The sequence below is a fragment of the Anticarsia gemmatalis genome, chromosome 30 (assembly GCF_050436995.1).
Source record: "Anticarsia gemmatalis isolate Benzon Research Colony breed Stoneville strain chromosome 30, ilAntGemm2 primary, whole genome shotgun sequence".
In the NCBI taxonomy this organism is placed as follows: Eukaryota; Metazoa; Arthropoda; class Insecta; order Lepidoptera; family Erebidae; genus Anticarsia; species Anticarsia gemmatalis.
The window spans coordinates 5,277,035-5,291,617 of NC_134774.1; the positions used below are offsets into that span (position 1 = coordinate 5,277,035).

At 36.7% G+C, this 14,583-nt stretch overlaps 2 protein-coding genes across 2 annotated transcripts; both read right to left on the reverse strand.

Annotated features, from left to right (window-relative positions):
• Positions 1-184: 184 nt before the first annotated feature.
• On the reverse strand, positions 185-6,175 carry LOC142985479 (phosducin-like protein 3). The gene is made up of 6 exons (XM_076133680.1): positions 6,017-6,175; positions 5,370-5,451; positions 4,813-4,912; positions 3,902-4,103; positions 3,393-3,528; positions 185-1,816 (listed from the first exon to the last, which is right to left on the reverse strand). Exons 2-6 carry the CDS (start codon positions 5,432-5,434, stop codon positions 1,675-1,677), a joined length of 645 nt encoding a protein of 214 aa, XP_075989795.1. The 5' UTR covers positions 5,435-5,451; positions 6,017-6,175; the 3' UTR covers positions 185-1,674.
• A 662-nt stretch (positions 6,176-6,837) lies between these two features.
• On the reverse strand, positions 6,838-13,637 carry LOC142985558 (E3 ubiquitin-protein ligase rfwd3.L-like). Its single transcript, XM_076133793.1, has 2 exons — positions 13,419-13,637; positions 6,838-11,935 (listed from the first exon to the last, which is right to left on the reverse strand). The coding sequence occupies exon 2, from the start codon at positions 11,914-11,916 to the stop codon at positions 9,838-9,840; it is 2,079 nt and encodes a 692-aa protein (XP_075989908.1). The 5' UTR covers positions 11,917-11,935; positions 13,419-13,637; the 3' UTR covers positions 6,838-9,837.
• Positions 13,638-14,583: the final 946 nt, after the last annotated feature.

Consider the following 14,583-nt stretch of genomic DNA (forward strand, 5'->3'; position numbering starts at 1 on the left):
GAATATTTATGTTTAAAGGATTTTTTATAGAATATCTATTTAAATCGAACAATGCCGGGGCGGGTTAGTATTCTATACGAATAGAATAAATTGATAGAAAGTCTAGCTTACATTCCTAACTAAATGAATTCTTTACTTACTTACTAAAGGGATAGGGATTTCTTAAGCACAAAAACCACAAAACTGTTAAAAAACGTATTTAATCAGAATAATAATACATACTTTAATTTTCACACACAACTAGCAACACTAGCTACCAAACATGGCAACACTACAACACAGCTCAAAATAAAATAGTCTTTATTGGTTGTACTTAACGTTCAATATCGTTTAGCACCATTCATACATACATATTAGTGTTTAAGAAATTAACTACTTAGCGACAGTTAAACCTAGATCACAACTCCCGGATAACTAGCAGATAGCCTTTTATATATCACTAGCTGACCCGCGCAACTTCGCTTGCGTCACATAAGAGAGAATGGGTCAAAATTTTCCCTGTTTTTGTATCATTATTTAGTGGTACTCTGCTCCTATTTGTCGTAGCGTGATGATATGTAGCTTATAGCCTACCTCGATACATTTATCGAGGAAGGCTATAAGCCTTCAATAATCATTTATAAGAATCAAAAAATCTTTTTAGAATCTTAGACTTTTTAAAATCAAACCAGTAGTTTCTGAGATTAGCGTGTTCAAACAAACAAACGGGCAAACTCTCCAGCTTTATAATATTAGTATAGATTTGGCTGTCCAAATCCATACTAATATTATAAAGCTGAAGCAGTCAAATCTGTATTTGACTGCTTCCGAGGCGTAAGGTCGCCACGCCGCTACCTATTGCGTCGGGAGGTCGTGGGTTCGATTTTCACACGGAACAATTATTTTTGGGACACACAAGTAGTTGTTTCGTGTCTGCTTGTACTTTGTGTCCGTTGTTTGTATGTTTGTAAATGCCCCTGAACCGTCGATAAGTAGTTAATTTCCGCAGTAATAACCCGCATTTATAAAAGGCGGTAAATGCATACAAATATTTAATTAATATAAAGCTGTGAATTTAAGATGTAGGAAGAAGTACTACTCTGCCGACCTTTGCTTCCAAATCACATGATCCACAAAATAATTTCATGATTGAAAATCTTATTATAATTCAACGGGTCTTAAGCGATTGAAAATCAATGGTTAGAATAACGTTTAAGACTTATTGCATTACAATATTATGTGAAAAAGTCGTGAGAATTTAAGATCGTTAATTTAAAATCTTATTACCATAATTTAATTAACTAAAAATAGTTTTTTTTTATTCATACCTCCAAACAATCTTATTGTAGCACGGAATGACTAACACAAAAGGACACGGCACGTCATACTATCCTACTAATATTAGGTCGGGGAAAAAGTCTTTGTTTCACATTATAGTATGTATGAACTTGTAATACCATCTCTTTGGCTTCAACAATCACAAATGAATACACGGTTCATTAGGTTTTCAGTGAGCTCGTGAGGTACACAAATATCGAGCTTTTGTATAGAGAAAAGATTTTATTACAAGTTCATACATACTATAATGCGAAAAGACTTTTTCCCCGACCTAATATTAGTAGGATATGATGACATGTCTTTTCCTCTTGTATTAGTTATTCCGTGAGGTTGTTATATGTTATATGGTATATAATACTACTCGCTAAGCTCCAGGTCCGAGTCGTCGGAGTCCTGTCTGCCTCTTATGGTCTTTTTACTCTGTATGTTCAGTGTGCGCTGCTTGCGGGCCTCTGCGGGCGGCACCATGAGGTCGCCGGAGTATTCTATTAGTTCTGACCTGTGAGATAAATAGAATGTGTTAAAAATCTATACTAATATTATAAAGCTGAAGAGTTTGTTTGAACGCGCTAATCTCAAAAACTACTGGTTCGAATTGAAAAATTCTTTCAGAGTCAGATAGCCTATTTATCGAGGAAGGCTAGGCTATATATCATTACGCTACGACCATTGGGAGCGGAGTAGCAACGAAAAATGTAATAAAAACGGGGAAAATTATTACCCACTAGCTGACCCGCGCAACTTCGCTTGCGTCACATAAGAGAATCAAATTTTTCCCCGTTTTTGTAACATTTTTCACTGGTACTCTGCTCCTATTGGTTGTAGCGTGATGTTATATAGCCTATAGCCTTACTCGATAAATGGGCTATCTAACACTGAAATAATTTTTCAAATCGGACCAGTAGTTCCCGAGATTAGCGCGTTCAAACAAACAAACAAACTAACAAACAAACTCTTCAGCTTTATAATATTAGTATAGATAAGTATAAGTATAGATTCTCTCTTATGTGACGCAAGCGAAGTTGCGCGGGTCAACTAGTTATGGAAAATATAATGATCACGTTGTTATAACGGTAAAGGAATGTCATGTGTGAGAGTTGTTTAAACAGTTGTTGTAGTAATGTAAAGTGTCACTTGATCACTGTGATGTACTCTACCTCTCATAGAGACATGTACCCAGCAGTAGGATTACGATCACGTTGTTATAACGGTGAAGGAACGAGGAATGTCATGTGTGAGAGTTGTTTAAACAGTTGTTGTAGTAATGTAGTGTCACTTGATCACTGTGATGTACTCTACCTCTCATAGAGACATGTACCCAGCAGTAGGATTATGATCACGTTGTTATAACGGTGAAGGAACGAGCAATGTCATGTGTGAGAGTTGTTTAAACAGTTGTTGTAGTAATGTAAAGTGTCACTTGATCACTGTGATGTACTCTACCTCTCATAGAGACATGTACCCAGCAGTAGGATTATGATCACGTTGTTATAACGGTGAAGGAACGAGCAATGTCATGTGTGAGAGTTGTTTAAACAGTTGTTGTAGTAATGTAAAGTGTCACTTGATCACTGTGATGTACTCTACCTCTCATAGAGACATGTACCCAGCAGTAGGATTATGATCACGTTGTTATAACGGTGAAGGAACGAGCAATGTCATGTGTGAGAGTTGTTTAAACAGTTGTTGTAGTAATGTAAAGTGTCACTTGATCACTGTGATGTACTCTACCTCTCATAGAGACATGTACCCAGCAGTAGGATTATGATCACGTTGTTATAACGGTGAAGGAACGAGCAATGTCATGTGTGAGAGTTGTTTAAACAGTTGTTGTAGTAATGTAAAGTGTCACTTGATCACTGTGATGTACTCTACCTCTCATAGAGACATGTACCCAGCAGTAGGATTATGATCACGTTGTTATAACGGTGAAGGAACGAGCAATGTCATGTGTGAGAGTTGTTTAAACAGTTGTTGTAGTAATGTAAAGTGTCACTTGATCACTGTGATGTACTCTCCCTCTCATAGAGACATGTGCCCAGCAGTGGGACAGTTATTCTTTTGGTGATAGTTACCTAGCGATCCTCCACTCGAGCACCTCGGTGGAGAAGTCGTCTCTGTTGCCGAGGTCAGTGAAGCCCACGATAAAGTCCTTCGTCTTGTTCTCCTTCACCAGGCCGATGGTGGGGATCACGCGGATCTTGAGGCGACCTGGAAACAACAGGGTGAAAATACGTCTTTATGTATGTTTTGATGACAATTCTAATCACTTCTACCCCAGTAAAATGCAAATAATCTGCGAGCAGACTGCAGCATTGTAGTCCGACTGTATCGTAACTGCAAACTTCACAGTCAACATAACTCGTCCACCTGTCGAAGCTTAAAGAGACTGCATACTCTCAGTCAGATTGCACGTCATCTGGACTACTGCAGTTCGACTGCATATCAACTGCTAACTTGGCAGTAGAAAAATAATGTAAAGATCTTTGATGCAGTCCGACTGCAACTAAACTGCATTTCGGCTGTTCGACCGTACTTGTTGCAGTTCGACGGCACTTATTGCAGTTGTGTTTTAGACACTAACCGGTTAAGAAGGGCGCTCTCTCCACGTCCAACTTGACGAACTTGGTCTCCACGTGTTTCTTGGCGAGGATCTTGAGGTGCATGTCCACTATCTTGCAGCGCGGCGTGTCGTTCTTGTAGAAGTGACACACCACGTTCTCGCTCTTGTTGCAGATCGTGAAGAATTCCTTCTCGCCGTCTATCTCTGTGTATTCGCCGTGGCCCTGAAGAGAGAAATAAAATTTTCACATAACACATAATCACGTTTTGAAAACCCTACTGATAATGGTAACTACATACAGAAATATTCAATAGGTTGCATAATTTTGGATTTATTTGACATGATGGTTAATAAAAATTATTGGGTATATGGCTGGCACAATTATTTATTTATTTATCTATTTTTACAGGAAGTTATAATCTTAATAGCAATAATGATGCATCTTCTACTGCTAAGTTGTTCAACCAATTTATATAAAAAACTAGCTGACCCGGTAAACGTTGTTTTGCCATATAAATTATGAAATAGGTATGAAAAATAGATGTTGGCCGATTCTCAGTCCTACTCAATATGCTCACAAAATTTCATGAGAATCGGTCAAGCCGTTTCGGAGGAGTATGGCAACGAAAACTGTGGCGAAAGTTTTTTTTTGTGAATCTAAACCATTCTCAGATCCCCTTGAATACACACAAAAAAAATCATCAAAATCGGTCCAGTCCTTTAAGAGAAGTTCAGTGACATACACACTTACAGAAGAATTATATATATAAAGATATGTAAACATAGAGGTTGAGAGATCAATCAGGTTTTTAAAATACACAAATTATTTTTATACAGCCATGTGAAAGTTTTTCTATAATGGACACGATTTTCAGAAGTTACAGTTAAAAACAAGTATTTTTTGAGATAAGATTTAACGAGTTGTAACTTACATTAGCGAGCCAGTCTTGTTTCTGTTTGGCTCTCTTCTTCATCTCGGCGATGCGTTGTTGTCTGATCGCCTCCAAGTCACTGCTGTCTAGTGCATCTAGTCTGAAAGTTGCAGAAAAGTTATGTTAATTTAGTTATTATGTCTTGTTACAGGGTCAAAATGAATGTAGCGTATAGCTGAAGGGTAAGAAAATTGTAACAAATTGAGATAATATATTAGACTAGCTGACCCGCACAACTTCGCTTGCGTCACACTAGAGAGAATGGGTCAAAATTTTCCCCGTTTTTGTAACATTTTTCGTTGCTACTCCGCTCCTATTGGTCGTAGCGTGATGAAATATAGCCTATAGCCTTCCTCAATAAATGGACTATCTAACACTGAAAGAATTTTTCAAATCGGACCAGTAGTTAATCAGATTAGCGTGTTCAAACAAACAAACAGACTCTTCAGCTTTATAATATTAGTATAGATGTAGATATATTATTGTTATTATTAATCCAGGTAGGTAGGTACTATGTGGGTGATGATTGGTGGTTACTACAGTAACAGGGTACTTACCTCTCCAGTTCACTGTCCAACTGCTTCTCCATGGTCTGAGCCACATGTTGCAGTACTTGATCCATCTTTATAGAGTTTTATACTGAAAATAATAAATATAATTTAATATAGTACAATGAATCAAAGCTAATTTTATGAGTAGCCTCAGGTAAAGGCATTGCTAGGCTAACTTAGAGATACAAACTGAACTAAATTCATAATTAATATTGAATAAAGTGATTTGTTTAGGCTAACAACGACAAAATAAACATTTTAAAAATCAATCTCTAGAAATAGGTTTACTTATGTATGTATAGTGTTTACAAATTAAATTTCATGTAATAAATTGTTATTTACTAGAAAATGAATACCTTCAAGTGTAAGAAGGCCAAAGCGGAGGTGTAATCCAACAAGAATGAATGAAATGTAACCAAGGAGATTTAAGTATTGCGTACAAAGAAAACAAAATGCCATGACAAATTCAACACAATTTTAACAATTACACTTATTTTTATATGTAATTTACATAAAATTACTAATATATTATCTGTTTATTCATATATTTTATACGTAATATATAATTATTCATTAAAATAAGTATTTGATGACCTCATTCATAGTACGCAGAAACACATGTTCATTGATTCAACAAATTAAGAAAATCTAACCTTTTCCCGCGCCAAAAAATCCTTGCTAAAGATAAATAATGAATAAAATTCACTATTAAAACACTTTTATTTACTGTTTAATGCGAATTTGATGAAAAATATGTATTTTTGTGTGATAAACAATACCGCTAACTGTTTCACAAAAAAATTGACAACTAACATGACAGTTTCGAGGTCATTGGTCATGATAATGTTGTTAGGTTATAATTGTTTGGTAGAAGTAGTAGAAATTATTTTTAGGATGTATCATAAAGCCTGGAAATCGAACCTGGCGGCTACTTCTAAGAACCAGTTATGTTTTCTTTTATTTCTTACTTTTAAAAACACAACATCCGGTCTTGTGTCGTGTGTTGTGACTAACAAATATACAAACAACGGACACAAAGTACAACTAGACCCGAAACAAATATTGGTGGAACGCGCAATTAATTGACCCGTTTGGGGGTCAAACCCACGACCCCGATGCCGTGATCACCTTAACCACTGTGTCACGTTAACCTTGTGCCTTAACTATTGCTAGTCGAATAGATCTACAGCCATAAGGTGCAGACATTTTTTTATTAATTTAGTTTTTTTATTTGGTCGTAGCAAATCGCGTTCTTCGGTGTCTTATACTTAGACCTATTCTCTCGAGATAATAGTTGGTTATTATGTATTTTTGAATTGCGTAGTTAGAGAGGACTCCCAAATCTGCTTATATTGTAAATCTTGTAAAGATGCAATAGGTGGGACCGGCACAGAATCATTTCTGGAGAAAGACCATACTCGTAGTAGGTAGAATACAAAAAATATACAACAAAATAAACAAAAAAATCATTTATTTAAAGTTGACAGTTGTAATTCTATGTCTAACTAATATTAAGTTACATCAGTCAGTAGCGACGCGACGGGCGCTCTGTAACACATACATATCATATTCACACACTATTACACTGAAATATCAGGTCGGGGAAAAAAGTCTTTTCGCATTACAGTATGTATGAACTTGTAATACCATCTCTTTGGCTTCAAGAATCACAAATGAGTACACGATTAATTAGGTTTCTTTCAGTGAGCTCGTGAGGTACACAAATATCGAACTTTTTTGTGTAGAGAAAAGGTTTTATTACAAGTTCATACGTACTATAATGCGAAAAGACTTTCCCTGACGTAATATAATTGAGCTTAGACTATGGTACGGGTAGCAAGACGCGCCTTTTTCTTCCTTTCAGTGATTTATAAAGCTCAATTCACAAAGGCAGCAGCCGTCAGCTTAGGGCAGGATAACACGGTTATATATCAGTCTAGCCTTTCTTTCAACAATGTTGTAGTAGGCTTCCAGTCTCACCGGATGCAGCTGAATACCAGTATTGTACATGCAGCGACTGTCTATCAGACCTACACAACACAGTTACCTGACTTATAAAACGATACTAAGACTGGTTGTCAGACTTTCAGTCTTACTTAGTATCAAGTTATACTGGTATTCAGATGCATCCGGTGAGACTGGAAGCCGACTACAACATAGTGGGATAAAAGAAAGAAAAAAAAGTTCAAAGATTGAAAGTCTGACAGCCAGTCTTACTTAGTATTGTGTTATAAGCTGTATAACTGTGTTGTGGACCATAAATACATGCTTATTTTTTAAAGAAATGTTGTGTCGTGGTAACTTGCACTAAAATGCTTTTAAATCGCTAAAATCTTAGTCCATATTGCTTGTTTAACAGGGCAAGGCGCGTCTTAGCATAACATTTGGTGAACCCTCGTGCTATTGCATTGATAAATATCGTATAAAACGTTGAAATATTGGTGTTGTATACTAGAATTACTAATAGTTTGATACAATCTACTATTTAGAACTATTTACTAAAATGTACCTCCCCCTCCCATCATTACGGGAGGAGATTCTTGCCCAGCAGTGGGACAGTAATGGGTTAAATTTACTTTTTTACTCAAATTTAAGGACCAGCCTTAAGTTAAAGAAAATCTTGTGAACTAAACAGCATTAAAATTATCTATAAGGTCCGCTTTACGCAGTTTAGGTCTTACCCCCGGTTTCTGAGGTACATTTAGCGGTAGTTTATCTATTCAATAGCGTTAAAACGCATATAAAAAAAACGCTATTGCGCATTTTACGTATGTATGTAAATTATGTATTAAATAGTAGATTGTATATAACTGTATGATAAAAAGACATCGATCACAGGTGCTGTTTATATATTCGTATGATAGACTAGGCTATTTAAAACTTGGTTTATATTGTAGATCAGAAACTGCGAAATATAATCGGCAAATGCAATGAACACCATATTTTAATTTATAAAACAATTGTAGACGAATGGATTTCAATACGATATCTTTCCCAATTCTTACCCTCTTATTCATAAACATACTATAAACCTATTTTAGTTAAAACACTACTAAAATACGTTTTCTCTTTTTCATTTCGCTAAGGAGTGAAAGAAACAAAACTCTTTATAAGCCTTTCATAACTTCATATATTTTTATGAATAAGAGGGTTAAAGTTTTGATCTTATAAATATTAATTGGCCATAGTTAAACGGAAAGGATCCAACCCACACTATTAAAACACTCCTTGAAGTTAAAATTTTAATATCAAGAAAACAATCCAAGTAAAATTCAAACCCGCCATGAAGTTATAGACCTGAATTAGTCCCCAAAGTTAAAGTGGAGAATCAATGACGGAATACGATCTGAACTTAAAAGTTAAATATCTCGAAACTACGTCTGTGTGGGTTGGATCGTTTCCGTTTAACTATGGACAATTTAAGTGTTATGTATGAGTGACGGGTAACTTATCCAATAGATTAATTTCTGGATAACTTTTGGATAGCTATAGATAGTTAGTTCGCTGACACTTGACTAAGCAGAAGACAGGTTAACTAGCACTTACTAAACTGTAACACAGTCCCTTAATGCAATTCCTCAAATTGAAACCCATTCGTCTACCATTGTAAATATTAGGTCGGGGAAAAAGTCTTATCGCATTATAGTATGTATGAACTTGTAATAAAATATTTTCTCTACACAAAAAAGCTCGATATTTGTGTACCTCACGAGCTCACTGAAAGAAACCTAATGAACCGTGTACTCTGTGATTCTTGAAGCCAAAGAGATTTTATTACAAGTTCATACATACTATAATGCGAAAATACTTTTTCTCCGACTTAATATTATAACATCGATTTATGCGAATAACGCAAATACGCGCGTAATTTACTATTATTATCAAAGACTGCACCTATAATCGCGCGATGTTCCGTTACTCGCTATAACGTTGATTGTCATAGACACAGAAAGTAACTAATGACGCTTTATAGTCTATGGGCACAAATCACATTTATTATGGCAGCATATTAATGCGCCAAATTAATTTGTGTGTGTGAATATAGTCACAAGTTGTTGCGAAGTTATTTTTTCGTAAACTATTGTTGTCTCATTGCTGGGCAACCGTCTTAAGAACGAGAGATTAAGTTATTACAACTAATTATAAAATAAAGTCTCCTAGCCATATTTGTTTGTTCGTGATAAACTGAAAATCTACTTAACAGATTTTTATGTAGTTTTCAACAATAGAAAGAGCGATTCTTGAAGGTTTTAGTGTATAATATGTTAAAGTTAACTAGATGTAAATCAAGAGAAATCCGGACAGGCCGCTAGACAAATCATAAGAGCGTAGAGAACTAGTATCTATATCACTCTTTTCCGTATTTTTTTCACTTCTTCGCAGCGATTTGTGACTATACTCACACACACAAACTTATCCAGCGCATATTATAACAATTACACCATTCACACTAAAAAAATATCACAATTTTAACTCATCCATTGGTCGCGACCGCCTTGTACAGCCTTAGTCTGGAGTCCGACAACGCAGCCAAAATACTACTACCATTGACTTGAGCTGAACATATGTCAAGCGCAGGTTCAGCAGCCGGGAGCGACATGGTTCTAACTCCGTCCAAACCGTGGAGAAATAGGGCACTGTCACTCTCGGAATGAGCCGCCACCCACGACGCACCGGGCGCCTTCACCCAAGCAGCTTTCGTCATGACCGAGGACCGAGATGACCCGCTAAAAGTTTCCTCAATATCCATAAGTATTTCTCCACTAGGAACACTCGCTTTCAACTTACACAACGTCAATTTAGACCGCTCCGAGTTATTCATACTCGGCCTTATTGAAATTAATGCCCGATGGGAGTCATTATCATAAGTCATGCAGTTAAAAGAGCCGTCTACGGGAAACGCACGCGGTTCCCATTGCCTGTTGTTAGCCACCCATAACCAACAAGTATTCAACTGGCAGGAGAGTAAACCGAATTCTGTTGAACAAATTGAGGCTACGGGAGACATATCCCCTGGACCTTGGAGCGTCGCCAGATACGTGGAAAGATTCCGGCAGTCGTACTGATGAATCATACCACTCACACCACCGACGTAGAACTCGTTACTTCGAAGATAATCCCAGGAACACGACCAGAGCGGAAACCCAGCGTTTACACTCAGATTAGGTATACCTCTGTCCATGATTCTTGCAGTACTGTCTAACCCGACACTGAGTAACAAGTCCCTAGGCTGAGAATAAGTTATATCTCGTATTGGCTTCGGATGTAAATGCACGAACTGTCCTAATTTATAATCAACACAACTCACTTTCCTGATACCGTAACCAGGGAATAAGTAATTAACACTTTTCTGCGATATATACAGTTCGTAAGTCCTGCAGTTATAAGTCATGACGCGACAGCCGCCGTCTTTGAAGACTTCCACGTTCTTTTCTAGAGCGAAACGCCAGGATTTTCTTAGTGGCTGTTCTTTTGACACCTGAGACTTCATTAAAGTACTTCTTAAAACTTCTAGTTGTAAAACACAAGCTCGATGCGCTATTTTCGTCTTCTGTAACTCCAATTCCGTCCTGCTCTTTTCAGCTTGTATCGTTTCAACCTGTTTTTGTAACGCGTTAATCTGTGAAGTGTCTGCCGCGACTAGTCGTCTGGCGTATATAGGCCTTAAGTCTTTCAAAACGGCTTTACTTTTGCAAGTGGGACAAGATCTTTCTTTAGAACTCTGTGCTTTTAGCCATCGTTCAACACAAGCTGAACCGAATAAATGTCCACATTTCAAGGCCACTAGTCTATGGCTGCCGGAGTTGCCCCAACTGTCAAGACATATAGGGCATGTTTCACCGTCTAACTCCTCCGTTTTGGGTGGAGAACTAATTTTTCTGAGTTTTGCTGGTGGTTCCTCTGTATATGAGCGATTTCGAGTCGGTTCTGGAGCTGTGGCGATTGAAGTCGGATCTGTAGCTGTGGCATTTGAAGTCGGATCTGTCGCTGTGGCATTTGAAGTCGGTACTAAGCCTGGGTTATTTAAAGTCGGTTCTGGATCTGTGGTATTTGAAGTCGGTTCTTGGCCTGGGTTGTTTGAAGTTGGTTCTTGGCCTGGGTTGTTTGAAGTCGGTTCTTGGCCTGGGTCATTTGAAGTCGGTTCCGCTTGTTGATTTAAAAATTCCGGGACTGATTGGTTGGAAGTTTCCGAGAGTGTAACAGCTTCAGATAACGGCACGCTATCCACGGAACTACTATCATTAGTATCAGAAAACCCATAAGACCGCTCCCTTGACACAACATCACGCATATTTCCCGTATTGAAATCTAGTATATACAGCCGGTCCATTGAGGACGCTTCAGACCCACTTCCTAGGAGAGCGAATGAATCATTGCTGTCTGGGTGAGGACTTCTTGCGTGACCTTCAGTATATGTTGGTGACCGGGAGCCATTGTTGGCCTCCTGTATGAGGACCTCCGGGGAGTCAGGCTCTAACAAGTTGGGGCTCTGAGCTATCTCTATGAGGATGCTGGGACTCATAGGCTCAGGTGACGGCGGATTCTGACTCATTCTGATGCATTCGTCGTATCTGTAAGAAAGGACTATTGTTAAAGGTCTACTTTTAGTGATAAAGAAATAGTATATGTTTACAATTATTGGCTAATCTCAGAAACTACTGGTGCGAATTGAAGAATTCTTTTACTGTTGGATAGCCTATTTATTGAGATAGGCTATAGTCTATACTAGCTGACCCGCGCAACTTCGTTTGCGTCACATTAGAGAGAATGGGTGAAATTTTCCCCGTTTTTGTAACATTTTTTACTGGTACTCAGCTCCTATTGGTTGTAGCGTGATGATATATAGCCTATAGCCTTCCTCAATAAATGGGCTATCTAACACTGAAAGAATTTTCCAAATCAGACCAGTAGTTCCTGAGATTAGCGCGTTCAAACAAACAAACAAACAAACAAACTCTTCAGCTTTATAATATTAGTATAGATATCATCACGCTACAACCAATAGGAGTAGAGTACTAGTGAAAAATGTTACAAAAACGTGAAAAATGATGACCTATTCTCTCTTATGTGATGCAAGTGAAGTTGCACGGGTCAGCTAGTTGAGATAAATTGTGCATACCAGGGCTCTCTACTAAGCTGTAAAACTCCTCTATTATTAAGTCTGCAATTTAATATTGTATCTGGCAGAAGATTGTTACAGGAGTTACACAATTTCAATGCTTAATTTAATTATACTTGGTACAATATATGCAATACATAACTTTTAAACTCTCGCGTTGCATGTTTAATGTATAATAGAATACGGGAATTAACGCGAACAACGTGGTCCCAGTCCAGGACCTGGACTGGGACCACGGCGAGTGCAACCTGCGCCGAAACGTTCGGCATTTTAAGGTAAAATGCGTGTTCGCGTTAATTCCCGTATTCTATTATACATTAATATATGCAATAGTTTGTTGGTGTTGAACAACATTTTTGCTTAACTGCTGAACAGATTTTGATAAAATTTGGCAATGAGACAAGACAGTGGAGAGCAGGGATCAAGCACAAGCCCCTTAATTTACATGCACAGCTAGTAAAACATAAGTTGTACCTAAATTGTATTATGGATTTATTTTCAATGTTGCAGGTTATAAGTAACATTTAATATATACACAATTTGGATGTTTCCAAAATGACCCATATCAAACATTTCTTAAAATCTATATAATAATAATCACTTTATACAATCGAACCTGTTACAATCACAGCAACATCACTACTGAACTATAGGTACTTTTGTTATGTACTTAACCTTAGTTGTTTTAAACATAAATAAAAACGATTTGAGAGCAATTTATATATGTAATAACTTCCGAATAATGATGAAGTAACGATAATGGCAAATTAATGACCAAATAATAAAACAATTTCGAAAATTTTGTTAGTTATACTTTGAAATGCTTATTGTATAAAAAATACTGAGATTTTAGGTTATAGAACTTAATAAATCGATATAGTTGATGTTATTATACATTAGAATGTGAGTTTTGATAAGATTATGCTTGTACTTACTTTTTATTCAGCAAAATAAGTTTATTGTTAACTAACAATTCACCGCCATAGAAGTTTTTTATGTTTTACTGAAAAAATATCAGTTATTGTCCAAAGTTAATAACAGTATGTATAATCTTGAGGTAATATAGCACACTTAATTGATGCACCCTTTGATTTTGAATTATTAATTGATTACACTTTATTTTTACAAATCAATCGAGTTGTATTCATGAAACATTGAAACGCAAAAATGACAGTTACACAGATGTCAGTTTGGATACGCGTACAGATAATTTATCTTCATGCCACCTACGTTACACATCTTTTTTTGTAACAATTTTAGTAAATTCGCTACAATATATTCGTCGAATAATTTATATTTTAATAGTCATAGGGATTTAAAAAAAATATAAACTCGAATTCTACTGGAAAATAATGGTCACAAAGGATTAGAACTACTTTTTAACAGTTACAGTTTTACTCACTTTACATAACAATAATAGGAGCTTACAAATGATCAAGGTTTGGTTTTTTAAATGAGTTAAAGTGCCTGTAATATCCGAAAATAAAACTCACCCTTTCACGTTTTGGAGTTTTGGATTTGTTTATAAAATTTAAGAAAGAGAGGAGAATATTAAACTTTAAGATGCGATTGGCTATAATAACCAAAATGTCAAATTCTAAACCAATAAGATTTCACTATTTTATTTTATCCAATAGGAGTGCTCAGAATAAAGTTGGCACTGTGATGTATTTATTTATATTCCTGTCAGTTGGCAGCAGTGTCAGAATAGCAGTGGAACGGGGTGGCCTAGCGGGTTGTGCCCGATCCCGTTTTTAAGATTTTTCTTCAAATACGAGCTTGTATCCGTGACTTATTTGTGTAAATTAATATAAGTCGGTAGTGATAAGTGTTTGGAGTGCGTATTACGAAACGATGGACGCCTTGTGAGCTGTGAAATTGTGTTTTACAAGTTGATGATCGTTGTACTTGTTATTAATGGCGTCGACTACTCAATAATATCAAAATGTTTGTGTGAAAACGTGAAATAATCGGATTAAGCTGCTGTGATGCGTTTTGTCGTCGGTGAGTGTTATGTGTTTAATTTTTAATTTTTCGATTGGTATGCGGAAATCTATCGATCACACGGACGGTTCACGATTCTGTATGTTAGGTCCTGAA

Bases quoted from the DNA above. Each gene is read 5' to 3' on its own strand.
- LOC142985479 (XM_076133680.1), bottom strand. From the start codon at position 5,434: ATGGATCAAGTACTGCAACATGTGGCTCAGACCATGGAGAAGCAGTTG. The intron at 4,104-4,812 runs GTAAGTTACAAC...TTCTCTCTTCAG, and splicing joins AACAAGACTGGCTCGCTAAT to GGCCACGGCGAATACACAGA. The intron at 3,529-3,901 runs GTTAGTGTCTAA...TGTTGTTTCCAG, and splicing joins GAGAGCGCCCTTCTTAACCG to GTCGCCTCAAGATCCGCGTG.
- LOC142985558 (XM_076133793.1), bottom strand. From the start codon at position 11,916: ATGAGTCAGAATCCGCCGTCACCTGAGCCTATGAGTCCCAGCATCCTC.